The sequence below is a fragment of the Sus scrofa genome, chromosome 8 (assembly GCF_054392235.1).
Source record: "Sus scrofa isolate SSC_HxYL_T2T_F1_AM1 chromosome 8, Sscrofa_HxYL_maternal_Yorkshire_Landrace_v2.0, whole genome shotgun sequence".
Taxonomy (NCBI): Eukaryota; Metazoa; Chordata; class Mammalia; order Artiodactyla; family Suidae; genus Sus; species Sus scrofa.
In genome coordinates this window covers 124,846,442-124,865,008 of record NC_139390.1, presented here as the reverse complement: position 1 = coordinate 124,865,008, position 18,567 = coordinate 124,846,442, and the positions used below count along the sequence as shown (strand labels likewise).

The 18,567-nt window shown below is 43.8% G+C and overlaps 1 protein-coding gene across 9 annotated transcripts in view; it reads left to right on the top strand.

Moving 5' to 3' along the window:
- Positions 1-18,567, top strand: part of NFKB1 (nuclear factor kappa B subunit 1) — a 147,209-nt gene that overhangs the window by 124,311 nt on the left and 4,331 nt on the right. For 5 of the 9 annotated variants that reach the window (XM_084971095.1, XM_084971103.1, XM_084971100.1 and 2 more), the window contains 10 exon segments: positions 538-627; positions 2,191-2,376; positions 3,504-3,645; positions 6,976-7,090; positions 11,975-12,176; positions 12,619-12,788; positions 13,113-13,215; positions 16,135-16,259; positions 17,569-17,635; positions 17,954-18,126. In XM_084971095.1, the coding sequence (XP_084827221.1) occupies positions 538-627; positions 2,191-2,376; positions 3,504-3,645; positions 6,976-7,090; positions 11,975-12,176; positions 12,619-12,788; positions 13,113-13,215; positions 16,135-16,259; positions 17,569-17,635; positions 17,954-18,126 (1,373 nt within the window). 9 annotated transcript variants of the gene reach the window in all.

Here is an 18,567-nt window from a genome sequence, read left to right as displayed (position 1 = left end):
TTTGATTCCAAATTGTTTTTATAAATTAGATTCTGGGGAGTGAAGTGACTGTGTCAGAGAGTATGACAGCTAATACCCACTGCTTCTCCAAAGAGTTTGACCAGCTTACGCTTTCAGCAAAAATGTCTGAAAATGACCAGCAGGGGAATGTTTCTGTTGGAGAGTCAGTATGTGTTCCTGTGCTTTGTTTGGTGCAGTTTGGCCCTCCAGAGGTTATGCGGCTGTGTTCTGTGTCAGCCAGTCTAAGTCTGGATGGTGACCCCGCACGGTTAGCCTCTCCTCTCCACACAGGGGTGGGAGACGTTCTCCAGCATGAGCTCCTGCAGGCTGCCCCTCGCCTCGGTCTTGCCTGAGCTGCCAAAATGCAGACCCTGCCGGAGTGGGATTCTCATCACCCCATGACCCCCGGGGATGTGTCTGATGACTCTCAACAGAAGCACTGTGTCGGAAACACCTGAGGGAGGGACACTAAGGTTTACCGAATCCTTTTTATAAAAACCATCATGAGGTTTCCTTTGTTTTACTTGACATTTTCAGGGTATGGCTTCCCCCACTATGGATTTCCTACATATGGTGGAATTACCTTCCATGCTGGAACCACTAAATCTAATGCTGGAATGAAGCACGGTAAGTAACCCCTTTTTTTTTTTTTTTTTTTTTTAACTGCTCAGAAAGGGACAAGAAAATTATTTAAAAATTAATTAAAACCAAACATTTTTTTTAGTCATGACTTACCATAACAACATTCTCTTGAAAAAAAAAATTGCTGAATGCAAATCAATTAAGATTCTTCTTTTCCAAAAAATTATTATTTTCTCTGGAGAGTATAAATTCTATTCCTGATGCTTTATTTATGTATTAACTTGGCAAGTAGCATGAACAGGGAAAAGAAAAGAATGTTAAAAAGGGTCGTATAGAGACTTGACTATAAAGAAAAAAGTCACCAAACTTATCTTTCTTTTTCTTTTTTTTTTTCAAATACTCTTTTTTTTTTTCAAATTCTCTCTTTCTTTTTTCAAATACTGCACTTTGGAAGACATTTGAAATTTTATAAAGATGGTCATTTCTCCTCAAATGGATCTTCTAATTAGTTGTCACATGATGTGTTTATGGTTATATTACATCTCTGTTCTAATGTACTCAGTGAAGAAATAACACAAAAAGGTCTTTTCATATATTCAGCACCTGGTATGTCAGGTGCTTTTTTCAACTGTAGTCAGTATGATTCCTCTGTAAGGACAATAGTAGGATCTCAGCTTTACAGACAGCACACCAAGGTTCAGAAGTGATCATTCACTCACTGAAAGTATGTATCTGTTAGTGGCAGAACCAGGCTCTGAGACAAGCCTGCTTATAAAACCTGTTGCTCTCACTGGAGCTGTCAGATCACATCGTAGGACCTCAGAGAGCATGATCAGAAATGGTGTGCTGGATAGCGCCTACACCAAGAATGAGAACTGAGGTCCCACCTTTACAACTCGCTTAGGCACTTGGGGACAAAATAACTACTTTGCTTTCAAGAATTTTAAAAATTCCACTTTCTCGCAATTCCTAGATTTATTTCATTTTTCTCCTTTACAAATAAACGGAATGAGGTATACATTTTTACAAATGCCAAAAAAAATGTTTTTTAAGATCTTAAAGTTCTCATTATATGAAAAAAAATGTGCAGCTCTATATGCTGATGGATGTTAACTATGCTTATTGTGATCATTTTGCAATATATAAAAATATTGAGTCATTACATTGTACACCTGAAATTATGACAATTTTATATGTCAATTATACCTCAGTTTAAAAAAAAAGAAAAAGAAAGAGTTTTTTGGAAGTGACTCCAAAGCATGTTACTTACAGCCATTTTAAAAGGAATTTTAAATTACTGTTTTCTGTGTTCTCTCGTGGCGCAGCAGGTTAAGGATCCAGTGTTGTCGCTGCAGTGCCTTGGGTCACTGTTATGGGGCAGGTTCAGCCCCTGGCCCAGGAACTTCCACATGCCATGGGTGCGGCCAAAAACGAAAAATAAATAAATTCCTGTTTTTCTTTTCCCTTTGCAGAACTTGCCTCCTACCTTTATCTGAGCTTTGCTGCAATCATGGATTATAAGTTGGTTAATAGATTTAACTGAGAAAAAGCTGATGCGTTTTTGGGTTTTGTTTTTTTTTTTTTTTTTTTTTTTTGCTTTTATCTTAGGAACTGTAGACACCCCATCTAAAAATGACCCTGAGGATTGTGACAAGAGTGATGACAGAGAGGCCGTAAATCTCTCTGGGAAAGTCACAGAAACCACAGAACAAGATAAGGAGTCCAGCAATGGAGAGGATGAGGTGCATCTGACGTATTCAGTAGGAGTAAAGGAGGAGAATTACAGGTTCCAGGGTGAGTGCGCACACGGAGGATTACGTTGTACTGGTTGGGGAGGGGATGGGGCGGTTCTAGGCGCAGAACCTATTTCCAGAGGACAGGTTTAGTTTCTGTTGACCTAAAGATGATACATCAGTACCTGGGTCAGTGTGCTCTTCAGAGCCCCGTGTGCCTTTTGAAAAGCATGTGCCGGATTATTTTACGCACACTGGGATTTCCATTTTTGTAGTGTTATCTTTGCATATATAAAAGACAGAGATCAACACAGGCTCCTCCTAACATGCAGTGTTGGGCTATCAGGAAAGATAATCTAATTCATTTCCACCACAGATAACAGCAGTTTGCATAATTTTGACAGTCTCCTTTTTCGAGACTGGAGCTTGACTGTCATACTGAAGTGGATGGAACATTGCCTGAAAATACGCACTTTTCCTTTTTTTATTGCTGCCTTCTTTGAAGAATTAGGATGAGGCGGGACAGTGCACTTTTGTGCATATTTGGAACCAGTACTCGTTTGAGTTGTGTCATGAATCTAGGTCACCCTAGATTGTGCTTGGAAGACGTTTTCTATAAAGGGAAAAATAGTATATATATGTAGACTTGAGGGCCACATATGGTTTCTAGTGCATGTGCTTTTTTTTTTTTTTTTTTTAAACATTGCTTTAAAAATGTACAAACCCTGCTTAGCCAGGAAGCCTTATAAAAACAGGCCATGTACATACAGATTTGGCCTGCAAGCCACAATTTGCCTCCCTTCGACCTTATGAAAGCAAAGTTTATAAAAATGCAAGTGGCTCATGGACAGCCTGTCTCTCCAGCAGAGACTGTTTGCTGAAACTTTTTAAAAATTCAGGCAAAATTTAATTAATATTATTTGGAGATTGTTCTTCTTAAAATTTTAACAGACATTTCTGAATTTCTTTTCCCTGAACAAATTATAAGTGGGTTTTTGAGATCAGCCTCTGTATTTTGTCAGTGAGCCGTCCAGTTGTGCTTTTTCTAGTAAAAAACAATCCAGAAGCACTGAAAGGAGCATTTTCAACTAAAAGGATATGTCTCTAGCATCAGAACACGGATGCTGATGGTCTTGGTCTCAGGCATGCACTCCTATAGAGCTAGTGATTGTGATCATTGCTTTGCAGATAACCTCTTTCTAGAGAAGGCCATGCAACTTGCCAAGCAGCACGCCAATGCCCTTTTTGACTATGCAGTGACAGGAGATGTGAAGATGCTGCTGGCTGTCCAGCGCCATCTCACTGCAGTGCAGGATGAGAATGGGGACAGGTAAGTTAGGACTTTTGCAAACAAGGGTTGGTTTAGAGTTTAAAGAGAAAAAAAGAATTGTATGGATGCTGGTTAGAGATGGAAAATGTTGATCAAAGTTATTGGGTCCCGCAACTGAAACACTCCCTCAAGGAAAAGAATGTGTCAGTGAGGTCGAGTAGCATAATTTGCTTCTCCTGTCCTGTGGCTTTCACCCATTAGACTCTAAAATAGCTAGAATACTCCTCTAAGACTGCAACACTCTGGGCAAGAAAATTAAGATGTATGTGGGGAATGGCTTTTTGAAGAGCCTTGCTTTATTTGTTAGAATAAGATTTAGAGTAATATTTAATAAACATTTGTTTATAGGAATAATAATATTTGCTTTATTTACTGGAATAATATAATAAAATTTGGTCTCACCAAACCCCTAAACCACTTGTTATCCCAACTGCATATTTGTCATGACAGTGTTGTCAAGAAAAAGCCCAATAGAAACAGCACCACAGCGACAAAATGATTAAGAGGCCGTTGTCATTCTTTCCCAGTTACTGGTTCCTTCTCTGCTGCCTCTGTTCATGGTCACTAGTCTGTGACTGGATCAGAGTCTTGTAATTGCTCTGACCCACATTGTGTGGGAGTCTAACATTCCAAGCACCATGCTTCCCATTCCTGCTGTTACTGAGCTTCTATTTGCAAAGCCACCTGGCTTCATTCTAAAGCAGGTCTCCTGGTCCTTTCATTGAGACTTCTAAACTGTTCTCAAAAGCCTCTAAAAAAATAACGAGACAGCAGCCCTCAAATTCAAGTCAAATGCTTTATCTAAAACCTTCCCAAAATAGTGCTGTCAGTGAGAAGTCCTTCTCTTGGAAGAGCTCTGGGATACTACGTTTTAAACCTCCGTTGAACCCCTGAACCAAATGCTGTAGGAACGTGCCAAGCTCAGGGTTCAAGCAGACCTTTGTCCTCATTCCTTGCAGCATAGCCAAGGATGTGGTATAACCCCGGCCGTGTTATACAGTATGAGAGGAACCAGTCCAGCCTTCTCTGTGTAGTATCATGAATAGAAGAATGTTTTTTACAGGGTTAAATAATGCAGTCAGTATTCAATGGCACATGACCCCAAGAGAAAGCAGTTAACCAAGACAGGACAGCAGCACTTCATGTGACAAGTTTAGGGACCTGTTGAATTGATGCATCTAAGAAAGATGAGCACATGCCGGTTAAGAAGGGACCTCGGTTGTTTGAAGGAGATTGGTGGGAAGGGATACAGATGCACACATTCAAGTGGAGGCATTGAGGAGAAAGTGGAGGCATGTGTCAGGGTCAGGAGAGGCTAAGGAGGTGGCCTTTGCTGCCCAAGTAGGAAATTAATCCTTAGGGGTTCTCCTGGGACCCCAGACGCACTCACGGAAGCAGGCCCATGAGGCTTGCCTGTGGCTGGAGGCCTGGGAGGTGAGCCTTGGGGAGATCAAAGAGAAGTCCCCATAAGAATGTAACAAGGGATAGGTTTTGGCCTTCGCAGCTCAGGCCCCTTGTTTTCACTGAGCCCATGATCTTCAGCTAATAATCTGAATCCTGTGGCTGTTAGTCATCACAGAAAATACAATAAAGAAAAAAAATAATAAAAATTTCTGTTACTGGGGAAATTCCCATGAGGGTGTGAAAATTTATGGGGGAGGGGGAATGTACTTCTGCTATGAAATGCTGAGCTGCACATGGAAATTTTTAGGCAGTTTTTGAAGTACGACCTTTTTCTTGGTATATGTGCATCATGTTTGCGTCAGACGTTGGGCCTTCTGCAGCCGTCTTCTTCCAGCCCTGCATTTCAAAAGACAGTACTGAAACCCTGAAATCATTCATTTAAAAATATCGCTCAAATAATGATGTCACAATTTAGTTTTTCAGGCCCTCCTGTGTCAGTGTTAATGCCAAGTAATACACGCTTGCCATTGCTAAGTGGCCTGAATAAAATGACACCTAATTATCTTCAGAGAAAATCCAGATCCCATGTGTACTGTGACCGTGTGATAGCTTGTGCCTCAGATCCCATGTGCACCACAACCATGTGATAGCTTGAGTGGGCCGTGCATCATAATCTGCCCCTACTTTGGAGGATTCTTCCTCTTAGATGTTCATCTACAAATGTACAGGGCAGCACACGTGTGTCCCAGAAGCAGAGTAGCTTAAGGGGTTGTGAGATAGCTTTGGAACAAGACAGTCCTGGACTTAATATGTGACCCGAATTGAGTTCTATTAGACCTCGAAGTCTCAGTTTCATCACCTGAAAAATGAGGATAATATTACCTCCCTCGTAAGATTGTTACGATTAACAAGATAATGTATGTCGAGTGCTTACTGTAGTCTGGTACATAGAAGCGTAAACAAATAGTAGCTGCTTTTACTATTGTTATGGTTAAGTTGTTTCCAGTTAATTTTAATGTTAAGGGTTTTTTTAACAATTAAAAAATTGTGTTCCTAGGAGGGATGCTTGGCACCTGCCAATATTTTCAACCTCATTAGTGTACGCTCTGAGTTTTTCAGTCATCCTTTTTTAGTGCCTATATGTGTGCCAGGGGATAAGGCTGGCTTAGAACCAGCCTCTGAGAAGATCATAGGCCAGAGAGGGAGGAAGATGTGTAGAGAAATGTAGTCGCACAACCAAGCCATAAACCTGAGGGGAGGTAACTTGCTCTGCCTAGGAAATTGGGAAAGTCTTCTCCAGGGATGTAAGGTTTGAACGGGATTATGAAGGCTGGAGCGGCGCCATCTGGGCAGAGAAGAGGAGCAAAATCATTCCAGGCGGAGGGAGTAATTCGGAGGAGAAATACAGTCACATTGTTCTTTACAAGTTTAGTCTTCTCCCCATACTTAAGAGCCTGACTCTGGTCTCCTCTCTTGGGGTCCCGGAAGATCTTAAAAAGCCATCACACTGGATTTTGGAGGAGGTGGCAGGGCTGGGTGCGGTAACTACATTTTTGTGGACAGATCCTAGTCCAGGCATTTTACATATATTATCTACGTGTCAGGGCAAAGTTAGAGGAGCAGATGTCCTGGAGTTGTAGTACAGAGGCAGAGCTTGGATTTGAACTTAGACCTCTCTGGCTCGAAGTCCAGGTTCCTCTACACCTCAAGGAGTCCAAACTGAATGCCCCCAGGCAGGTGCTGTAAATGAGTGGGCAGAAGAGCATCCCTACCTCAGATTCAAGATGTTTCAAAGATTCAGAACATTTAGGGGCCAGAGAAAACTAGGTATGAGAGCCAGATTCAGTCTGCAAGTCTAATCCTAACTTGGGAATCTTTTCTCCATTAATGCTTAAGTTGATTATTGTCGGTGTATTTTTGTTCCAGTGTCTTACACTTGGCAATCATCCACCTTCATGCTCAGCTTGTGAGAGACCTGCTAGAAGTCACATCTGGTTTGATTTCTGATGAAATTATCAACATGAGAAATGATCTCTACCAGGTAAGCAGAAATATCAAAGAGACAACAGAAGAAAAATCCATAGTTTAGGGGGTTTGTGTGTGTGTGTGTGTGTGTGTGTGTGTGTGTGTATGTATTAATAGTAATATATAATGTTAATAGCAAAAATAAAATGTTTCTGTAGGTAATGTCCTTAAAACCCATTACAGTGAGGAAAAAGATAAAAGCCCATTACATAGGAATATTCTTTCTTTTTTTTTTTTTAGGGCCACGCCCGCAACATATGGAGATTCCCAGGCTAGGGGGTGCTAATCAGAGGTACAGCTGCCAGCCTATGGCACAACCATAGCAACGCCAGATCCAAGCTGCATCTTTGACTTACACCACAGCTCACAGCAACACCTGATCCTTAACCCACTGAGCGAGGCCAGGGAGTGAACCCCCAACCTCATGGTTCCTAGTCGGATTCGTTTCCACTGTGCCCTGACAGAAACTCCCATAGGAATATTCTTTTATGAATTAGGATCCTTTGATCTGTGGGTGTAATACCAGTCACCCCACAGTGAAATTGAACATCCTCTTGAGGGAAGGCTAACTTTAAGCTTCAGAAATCTGCCAAAGCAGTTAATCCAATGTAAAATAAACATATCACATCTGTCAAGAAATAATAAAATTGAAAAAAAAAACCCTAAGTTTTAAAAGCCAATAATTTATAAGAATTTTGAAGTCTGCTGAACATATTGACACCATCTAGATTAAATGCATATCCAATGAAGGGTGCTGAGATCAGAATGCAGAAGGTAAAAGGGTTGCTTGAGAAGGAAAAGGTGTCATCAAAAACAGAAAACTCAAGGTGAAAAAAACTGGGAACAGCAAAAAGTTTTGCACAAATCAGGTTTACGTAGGTGGGCCTAAAAGCAATTTGAGGAACTCTGTTGCAGAGGGAGAAGTTGACTGGAGACTCAGTGAAGCTGCCTCCTGGGCACATGCAGATTTCAGATGAGGAAAGGAGGTTAAAACTCGTGGACACGACCAAAGCCTGGGTGCTGGGTGCAGGGAGTTGCAGACCTGGGCTGCCCTCTTTGGCTAAGGGACACACTGTTAACAGGAGTTGGTGGGGGGTTGTTCCTGGGTTTCCACTCCCCAGGCTGCTCCCTCCTCCTCCCGTGGGCTCTTTCCCTTCCTGCTGCCTTTCCCCAGTTCCCATCTGTCTACTGCACAGCCTCCTGGACCTGCCCCCTCCTCAGCTCTCTTGTGTTCTCCTCCCCTTCGCATGACCCAAAATGACTTCCCAGGCTTCCTTGGCCTCCATGGTATGCTTGGATGCCTGATTCGAATATTTCTCTTACCCTAAAAATATGGACAACCATCATGTACAATTATTCACACAGTAAAGGTGCCTGTTCCAAATTTAAAAGCAGGTGGTGTGAATCATTTTTATTTCCCCAAAGCAAAGTGCTAAAATGTTTAGCTCTTGATAGATTTTTATCTGAGAATAGGTGTTTCCCAATGAGGGAAAGTAATGATTTCCCGCTGGATATAAAGCATTAGGCTGCTTCTTTGGCTGTCATCCTTAAGATCAAAGGAAAAACGAAGTTGGGGATTCTTCACTGACTCATAAAATAACTAGAATGAGGTCTAATTTTAGGTACATATTTAAGGGATAGCTTCTTCAAATTTTCATACTGTTTTGGGTGCTGCTGGTATTTGGAAAGTCATTTGGCGCATAAAGCTTGATTCTCTCAGGCTTTGGACTGATTGTTCCTTTTCACCATCACAAGTGAACAGATCAAACTAGAAATGGGACATTGTCACTTCTCAGTCCTCCTTTCAAAGACTACTTAACTTCACTGCCTATAGGTCAGATTCAAGGAATTGCATGTTTTTCTGTTTATAAATAGGACCTGCAAAGGGCACTGCACAACAGGATTAGTAGTTGTGATTTATTATGTGCCAAACTCCTTTCTGTATCATTCAGTTACATATATTGAGACTGTCCAGTGTGCTGGAGAGAAAAGCACTGAAACCACCACCTTGGACACTTTTCTGCCTCCTGATGTGGGGACTCCTGGAGACGATAGGTCCATTTTCCCATCTGACACTGTTCTCATTAATGGGCAAGAACTGAGGATCCCCTGGTTTGCCTTCCAGGCTTCAAACACACACCCAATGGATACTTGTGTTTGAGAACTAGAAATCCACTAAGATTTAAGCTCTCTTTAAGGTTCTCTGTTAGCTGTTGTTAATAGGAAATTACACAGTTCTCTAAGTGTAATTTGGATTATTTGGCAGTTGTCTTAAACATTCTCCCAAAATACCTTTCACTAATCTTAGTACATTTCTGTGACCATCTGTCATGATCATATCTCTCTCCCCACCCACCCTCTAGAGAAAGACACACCCAGAATAATCCAAATGCATAGAGTTAAGATTTTTCTGAAAATATTTCTGAAATCTATTCCCTTTAAACTCTTTTCTCCTCTCCCATTCCCTTTTCTCCAACAGAAACGACTCCATTATGTTTGGTAGCAGTTGCTTTTTTGCATATATTCCTATAAAACATTAGTTGGGGTTGGGGGCATGTATTTTTCATGTTTTTAATTGTTATATATTCATAGGGATTTTTTTTTTGGGGGGGGGGGCATGTGAAAGTTGTTGGGCCAAGGATCAAACCCACACCATAGCAGCAACCTGAGCCACAGCAGTGACAAAGCTGGATCCTCAACCCAGAGTCTACCAGGGAACTCCCTATATTCAATAATTTTTTAAATGATACATAAGGGTATACATTACAGAATCAAGGTTACCCTCCCTGGCAGCATGTAAGTCTCCGTGTCCCACTTCCCAATGTAATTATTGTGTTTATAGTAGGTACTTTCCCAGATAATGGCTACATAAACATATATTCTTTAAATAGGCATTTCAGCATACGCTCACCACAATCACAATTATATTATTCACAACTGCTCCTGTTCTGCATAAACGTTTTTCTCAAGTTTTTAATTTGATATAATTATAGATTCATAGGTAGTTAAAAAAAAAAAAAAATGTTCCCAGAGGATCTGAGTGCCCTTACCCAGTTTCCCCCAGTGGTAACATCTTGTATTACTTTAGTCCAGTATCAAAGCCAGGGAATTAACATGGATACAATCCACGGATCTTATTCGGGTTTCATCAGTTTTACAGGCACTCATTTATGTATGTCTGCATAGGTCTTAATGCATGTATTTTTAAAATGTGTAAGTGGCTTTATGTTACATGTCACTATGTTTCTGCCTCTGCTGTTCGTGGGTTTATCCATGTATCTGTGTGTACAGCTAGTTCATTGTTTCTCCTCCTGAAGAGGATCCCGTAGTATACATCTTCCACCTATTAGGTACCGGCTCCCCAACAGTAGACACTTAACCAGCTTTGTGCTTCCTACTGCCAAAGAATACCACAGTGAAGAGCCTCACCCGTGTACCCTTGAGGATTTGTGTCACTCAGACATATAGGCAGGAGTTGGCTTTCTGGGACATTTGTATCCTTGGCTCTGCAGAATGACTGTGCAAGTCCACGTGCCAATAGGCACAGCATTAAAAGTTCCTGGATTCCTACATTATATAATTGTTTGAGATATAATCCTGGAGTTTAAGATCTAAAACCCGAACTATCATAGAAAACCTTTAGTGAGACCATGGGGGTTAAAAAAAAAAAAAAAAGTTTAACTCATAGTAGGAGAGTTTTGTATGATATGAAAATTGTATTTAAACTACAGATAATTTTTAATCTCTGAATGGTATAAGGTCTTTTGGATCTTATTTCCAATCTCATCCTCTTTCCTTTTCCCATCTCCCCAGATAACATATCAGGGGAATAAACACAGCTTTTATTATTTCTTGAGAGGAAGTGGCTATAGTATCTAAAGTTTTGGTGACATGATTCATTTCAGGCCAGGGTATAGATCTAAAGAATGAAAAATAAGGGCAAGAGTAGAAATTTTGGGGAAAGAAATCCTGTCTTGTTTCTCTTCTATTAATCACCGTAATGAGAGACTTAGACGGCACAGGCATCTTTCATCCTGTTCTCACGTGCCGTACCCCAGCCAAGATGTTGGTGGCCCACCTGTTGTCATTGTTACAGCCAGTAACTGCTTACTGGGAAGGAAAGTTTAGACAAATTGTCACCAGACAGGCTGGATTTCACAGGCTCTTTTGAAGTCGATTGATTTGTATTAAAATGTTTGGCTGTTCTCTGTCAGTGACCTCAGTTCTTTGAAAGATACTTTTGTGATAGTGTTTGTCTTACTCATTTTGAAAACATGCAGTTTTCAAAACATCTCATTTACATTGGCTGGGGTGGTTCTTTTGTCCTAGTTATGACTTTGAGAATCCGCGTATAAAATAGGGGAAAGAGAGTTAGTCCTACAGAGATTAGTCTTGTGGAACCAGTCCATGAAACAGTATTTTTTTTAATTTAGCAATTTTTTTTTGCGTATCAGTATAGAATGATGGCATGCTTGTTAATTGATTTCTATTGGGTAGTTCATTTAAACTTCTTCAATAAAAGCATAGTCTTGATTTGATTTGTTAACATACAGATTTATCAGCTAAGGTAGATCCCTACTAGAAATTCAAGAAAGCTGAATTTACGAGTAGATGTGTTAATGTAAACAATCAGTGGACTATAGTGAGAAATAAGAGAGCTATTAAAGATTGTAAATATAAAAATAATCTTGATAATTGAGTAAGGGTTAGTCTGGTGTATATACTTCATTAGCATATGATGTGAAACAGAGAGCAACACGTTTGCAAAGCTGAGAAGTTAATCTGGGAGTAAGAAATGGCTTCTCAGTGTGACTCCACCTATTGCAGCGACAGCTAATAAGCCAGTGGGGTGCATGTGTTTGTGCCACTGACCATCTGCTGCCCCTTCTCCACTCCACAGACACCCTTGCACTTGGCAGTGATCACCAAGCAGGAGGCTGTGGTGGAGGACTTGCTGAGGGCAGGGGCCGACCTGAGTCTTCTGGACCGCTTGGGTAACTCTGTTTTGCACCTCGCTGCCAAAGAAGGACATGATAAAATTCTCAGTATTTTACTCAAGCACAAAAAGGCAGCACTACTTATCAACCACCCCAACGGTGAAGGTAAGAGACAATCACCCATCGTGTTTCGAAACCTTCTGTCTGCCTTCTAAACATTGGCGGCTCTCTAATAAATGTGTGTCATTTGATTTGCACCCCAAAGTGCTTTCCTTAATCACTTCGAATTCTTCATCTCATAGGGAAATTTCCATTGCTCATTGTAGCTAATTCCTTTTAAAGAACATTTGGAATAGTTATGAGGAGGAAAAAGCAGAGGCCTGAACAAACACTGGTCTTAAGGTGTAGAAAACATCACTTATTCGAAGAATGTTTACGTGCTCTCAGGGTCTTCTGAGAACGTGAAAGGGGTCTGTGGGGTGAAATGCAGAGCTGGTGACTTAAAGCACCTGTTAAGACCATCTGGAGTAGAGATTCGGTCAGCACTGGACATGCTGACTCCCAGCAGCCTTCCCTCCCCGTGACTGTCCCTGTGCTTGGGCTGCAGGTCTGAACGCTATTCACGTGGCCATGATGAGCAACAGCTTGCCGTGTCTGCTGCTGCTGATGGCCGCGGGGGCCGACGTCAACGCCCAGGAGCGGAAGTCAGGACGCACAGCGCTGCACCTGGCCGTGGAGCTCGACAACATCTCCTTGGCGGGCTGCCTGCTCTTGGAGGTGACGGATGCACTACTTTGCCCTTACATTAAATTCCCAAGAGGGATTTAGGAAAATCTTACCAAAGAATGATGTCATGATGTCAGTAACAGCTTACCTCCCTACATTCAGCTCTGTGCAGTATCTATATGAGGCTTCAGGTGCATGGATGAGCAGCTCAGGCTTTCCTGGCACTCCTTGCCCAGTATCCTAACTGGGGATTTCCTCAGTGGCAAAGCCTGCCCGAAATAGCAACTGGGCTGGTAATATGTCCGGTGGAGCCACGCAGTGGGGACAAACGGGAGAACCTTGGACTAACCCTCGTCTTTGTGGGCCTGATTTTAGGGTGATGCCCATGTAGACAGCACCACCTATGATGGAACTACACCCCTGCACATAGCGGCCGGGAGAGGGTCCACCAGGCTGGCAGCTCTCCTCAAAGCAGCAGGTAAGGCAGCCTGGAGGGCAGGGATGGAAAAATGTCATCAGGAAGGCAAACCCAGCCACCAGAGAGCAGCCACGCCACCTTCTGTAAGCAACAGGCCTGCTGTGGAAAGGCACGAGTAAATAGAAGTTCTCTGGCAGATCACATTTAACTGCCAGAAAGGCACTGTTTGGACTAGTAATCCTGGGCTTCATCCTGGCAGTCATGTTGTTTTTAATTCTCCAGTTCACCTGTTTGTTTTGGATGGGGGTTAAGTTGACTCCCACGACAAGATATCTTCTTAATGTTGAATTGAATTCCTTGTAGAAATCAGAGCAGTGTCAGCCTCGGACATAGTACAGATCTTCAGAAGGAAAAGTTTATTGGAATTAGAAACGATTTAAAAACTTTTGCAAGAAAGGTCTCTGAGAAGCTGAAGTCATAGGGAATAAAACAAATAGCCTGTCTGTTGAGGACTGTCATGTGCCAGGCAGGAAGAGTTGCTGGCTTTTGTTGTACAAGGCACTTCACATGCACTGTCTCATTTCATCTTAATCCACAATTACCCTTTGAGACAAGCCCTGTTATTATTCCCATTTTATAGCTGAGGAAACACTAGTGAGACCCTGCATTCTGGTTCCAGGGCCGTAGTAAAGGGTGGAGCTATGAGTCACACTTTGTCAGCCTAAACTTCCAAACTTGATTCTCTCTGCTGTGTTTCTCTCCCCTCCCTCGTTCAAGGATTTGCAGGTGTTATTCCAACTCAATCATCTCATCCTGTGAAATATAGGAAAATTATTCCTGCTCATCCTTGAATCTCTACTGCTGTGTGTATTTAGAACCTCAAAATATGTTCTTGGTATCTCAAAGCCATCCTGGCATATTTGAATTACCTAAGAGGTTATTAACATTTTTCTGGAAGACAAATACTTCAAAAATTCAAGAAAAGAGCGAGTCCAGAAGAATATAGGAACCTTTTCTTTGGTGGCACCACATTTTTCAGACAAGTAAAATCATATCCCAAATAGGCAGCAGCCCTTTTTCTTTTGTCAAGTTGACTTTTTTTTTTTGCTTTTTAGGGCTATACTTGCAGCATATGGAGGTTCCCAGGCTAGGGGTTGAAGCAGAACTGCAGCTGCCAGCCTCTGGCACAGCCACACCAATGCGGGATCTGAGCCACGTCTGCCACCTACACCACAACTCATAGCAACGCCTGATCCTTAATTCACCAAGCAAGGCCAGAGATTGAACCCGTAATCTCATGGTTCCTAGTCGGACTCGTTTCTGCTATGCCATGACAGGAACTCCTGGTTTGTTGGGTTTTTTTTTTTCTTGTTTTTTAGGGCTGCACCCGCAGCATATGGAAGTTACCAGGCTAGGGGTACTTTTCTATGAATCAGAGCTGTCACTGCCAACCTACACCACGGCCACAGCAACACTGAATCCTTAGCCTACCGAGCGAGGTCAGGAATCGAACCTACATCCTCATGGATCCTAATCCGGTTCGGTACTGCTGAGCCACAACAGGAACGCCTGTCAAATCAAATGTTCTCGTCAACAAGAGACAGTGATTGCAGTGTGTATTAATAGTTTGTGGCGTCACTGGTTATAATTAAGAAATGCCTTCAGACAAGACGCTATAACCCTTTCAAAAATGCGAAGTCTCAGGTAGCCCATGAAAGGAGTAGCAGGTAGCAGTTTTTCTATTATGTAAATGAAGACACTCAGAAGAAAAACCTTGTCCTGAGATCAGAGTCATGAAGAAGGTCACTTAAGGAACAGGCAGGTCAGCTCCCTCCATTTTCGGTCCCAAAATTGTTCCTCTGAGTTTATCCACTGTTTCCATGGGCAGACAACACTTACTGCCTCCCAGGTCAGGCTGGCTGCACGTGGGAGAATGGAGTGAGAAAGGACGTGGAGGAGTTCCCGTCGTGGCACAGTGTTTAACGAATCCGACTAGGAGCCATGAGGTTGCGGGTTCAGTCCCTGCCGTTGCTCAGTGGGTTAAGGATCCGGCGTTGCCGTGAGCTGTGGTGTAGGTTGCAGACAACGGCTCAGATCCCGCGTTGCTGTGGCTCTGGCGTAGGCTGGCGGCTACAGCTCCAATTCGACCCCTAGCCTGGGAACCTCCATATGCTGCAGGAGCGGCCCAAAGAAATAGCAAAAAGACAAAAAAAAAAAAAAAAAAAAAAAAAAAAAAAGAAGAAGAAGAAAGGGCGTGGAGAGCCCCTCTTTAGCACTCCCTACTACTGGAGTTGTCACAGGGGCCATGTTCTCCCAGCAGGACTAAACTAGTTCCTCTTCCCCACAAAGGAGGGCGCACCAAGCATCCTACTATTCATTAGGCGGCAGGCTAACCACTCACTCATAAAAATTGTCTCTCAGCCTTTGAGAAGTAATTGCATGACTTTGGGGGTTTCTTATTGCTGGTTCAGGAACAGACTGGATTTTCCAAGATTGACCCTCACTTTTTCAATAACTACACGTGGTACCAGAGGGTTTTCTCAGTCTTTTGTGTTTAAGGATCAGCGCTGTACCCAGGAATACACCAGGTAGCAAGCAGGTGAAGAGGCTGAGAAATGCACCGCACCAGGCATCAGTTTGAACATTTACTCCGGGCAAGGCGCCCTAGTCGCTGTGAACTGCCGTCATTATTCCTTGGTGTAAAGAGGCATTGTTCACTTGAAAACTATCTCACAGAGTTAAATGTCACTATATTCTGGGTCTTTTGTTTTTGAAAGTGTCCTTGGCCACATGGGGTATCATCAGTCACCTTTACCGTCCAATTACGTTAGAATTTCAAAGCAGGTCTCTGGATGTTTCAGTAGAAATGGGGCGTATATATTTATCAATAAACCTGTTGAATCTATTTATAGACTGACCTCTGCAGGCACTTAGACGTAGGCCAGATACAGGTTTACCTAACACTGTGTAACTCCACAGGAGCAGATCCCCTGGTGGAGAACTTTGAGCCTCTGTATGACCTGGATGACTCGTGGGACGAGGATGGAGAGGATGAAGGCGTCGTGCCTGGAACTACACCTCTAGACATGGCCACCAACTGGCAGGTAAGGGTGGCTCCTGGGTGCTGGTTATTGCTGAGGCGGCTCAGGGTCCAGGGACATGAGAGCAGCTGGTCTTCCTGGGCCTTTACTCCCCAGAGCACATGCCTGTTATTTTTTAAGAAAGTCTGTCAAGGGCCATCTTTACTTGAAAAGCCTATCCAGGAGAGATCTAGGTCAGCCGAGTTCTGAGTGTCAAAGTGTTCAGTTATGAGAGATCAGAGTTCAGTTATGAGAGACGGTTAGATGGGAGAAGACCCAGAGTCCACAGTACCAGGTACCCCTACTGAACTCACACCACACCCGTTCCCATCTCAGATTCTATAGCCAGGATAAATGCTGTGTTTTCCTTGAACTTTGGTGAGTGACTTCTGAACCTAGAAAGAAATGGGGTTTCTTCAGAGGATTTCCATAGATATAAACAGTCGTGAGTAAATAGACGTCAGCCTTGCCCAGCACTCCACTGACCTGAGAGCTGAAGGTGAAAGCAGTTCTGAGGTCTTTGGGGCCCAGAGAGGAGCCAGAGGGAGGTGGTGGGCGGCACACCCATCTCCCACCAGAAACAGACTTCCTCGGGGCACGCGCTGCTCTCCGTCCCAAGTGCGCATTTGCCTCCTTGTGGGCGTGTGGGTTGAGCCGAGTGACCCTGGCAGAGACCACACGGTTCTGCCTTTACATTGAGTGCCTGGTTTTCCCAGAAGCCTCACCACAGAACACAAAGATAACCCACTTCAGTGACCCCACGTCATCCTCACCCCGGTCCGCCTGCTGCTGGCTGTCGGCAGAGAACCCAGACGCAAAAAGGCTTCCATAGCTCTAGAATTTTTTTCTCTTAACCTAAGACTTTTCTGGCCCCCTCAGTTAAATATAGATGGGCCAGAAGGTTAACCCCAAGCCTTTTTACCAGGGAGGAGGGGCAGCGAGGAGCACAGGCTGACAGCCGTGTGTGGGCTCGGCCCTCGGCCTGCCTCGCAGAGAAGCATCACCGCCAGCGGCTCTCTGAGCACAGAGCACACGTGCTGGTGGGGTGGCCTGGCCTGCCCTTGCCCCTCAGAAGAGCCGTGGCCCTGGCCGTCTGTGAAGTGGGCTGGGTGCTCCTACCTGCCTCAGACGGCTCCTGCAGAGACCGCCTCTTGGCCCCAGAGCCCCCATGGGGTGCTCGTGGTCCGGAGGACAGTAGCGACTCCTCACGCCTCCATCCCTCCGGGACGAGCCCCTCCTGAGGGGGCATGCTGGATTCTTAATTACGAAGAGGCAGATTTCTGTCTTGGTCCCTTCAGTGTGCAACGTTTCCCCATGTTTTTCTTCCCGACAGGTATTTGACATATTAAATGGGAAACCCTATGAGCCAGAGTTTACATCGGATGATTTACTCGCACAAGGTGAGTTGTGGGAGGACCAGGTTCCCTGAGCCACTCTGGTCTCCACCCTGTCACTGGAAGAGAGTGAGGGGGAACCGGCAGGTCCCAGGGTGGACGGTGAAAGGCACAGCCCTTCTTCCAGAACCAGGAGATCCTGGAAGCGTGCCAGGAGGAGGTGCAGTCGTGATCCCCGACAGCGGGTGCTGCTGCTGCAACTCCCCTGGGCTCCTGCTGTCTGTCAAGGGAAGGAGCTCCACGGCGTCCAGGGTGCGGCTGTGGTCTTTCCCTCCACGGCGTCTCTGGTCAGTGGGGACAGTCATGTTTCTTCATTTCCTTCAGGAGACATGAAGCAGCTGACTGAAGATACAAAGTTACAGCTCTACAAGTTGCTAGAAATTCCTGATCCTGACAAAAACTGGGCTACCCTGGCACAGAAATTAGGTCTGGGGATACTGAATAATGCCTTCCGGCTGAGTGCTGCTCCTTCCAAAACTCTCATGGACAACTACGAGGTAACATATCCCTTTACACCATTGACTGTGTGTGGCTTTGTTAACATACTGGCCAGGGCATAATCTCCTTTCCCCTCCCTCAGGAATGAGGAAGAAGATTAGTCGTGACCCATGTCCGGGGACAGTGACACAGGCCAGGGTAAAACCCCCCTTCCAAAGGTAGATGATTTCAGATACCTTGAGTTACTCCCCTATTCAGATACTTTGAGATGTCCTGCAAAAATTCTACTTAGAGGAGTCCCCATTGTGCCTCAGTGGTAAGAGACCCCACTAGTAACCATGAGGATGTGGGTTAAGGATCTGGCATGGCTGTGGCTGTGGAGTAGGCCAGCAGCTGCAGCTCCAAGTCTACCCTTAGCCTGGGAACTTCCACATGCTGCGGGTACCACCCTAAAAAGCAAAAATAAATAAAAAATAAATAAAAAGTTACTTAGCACGTCA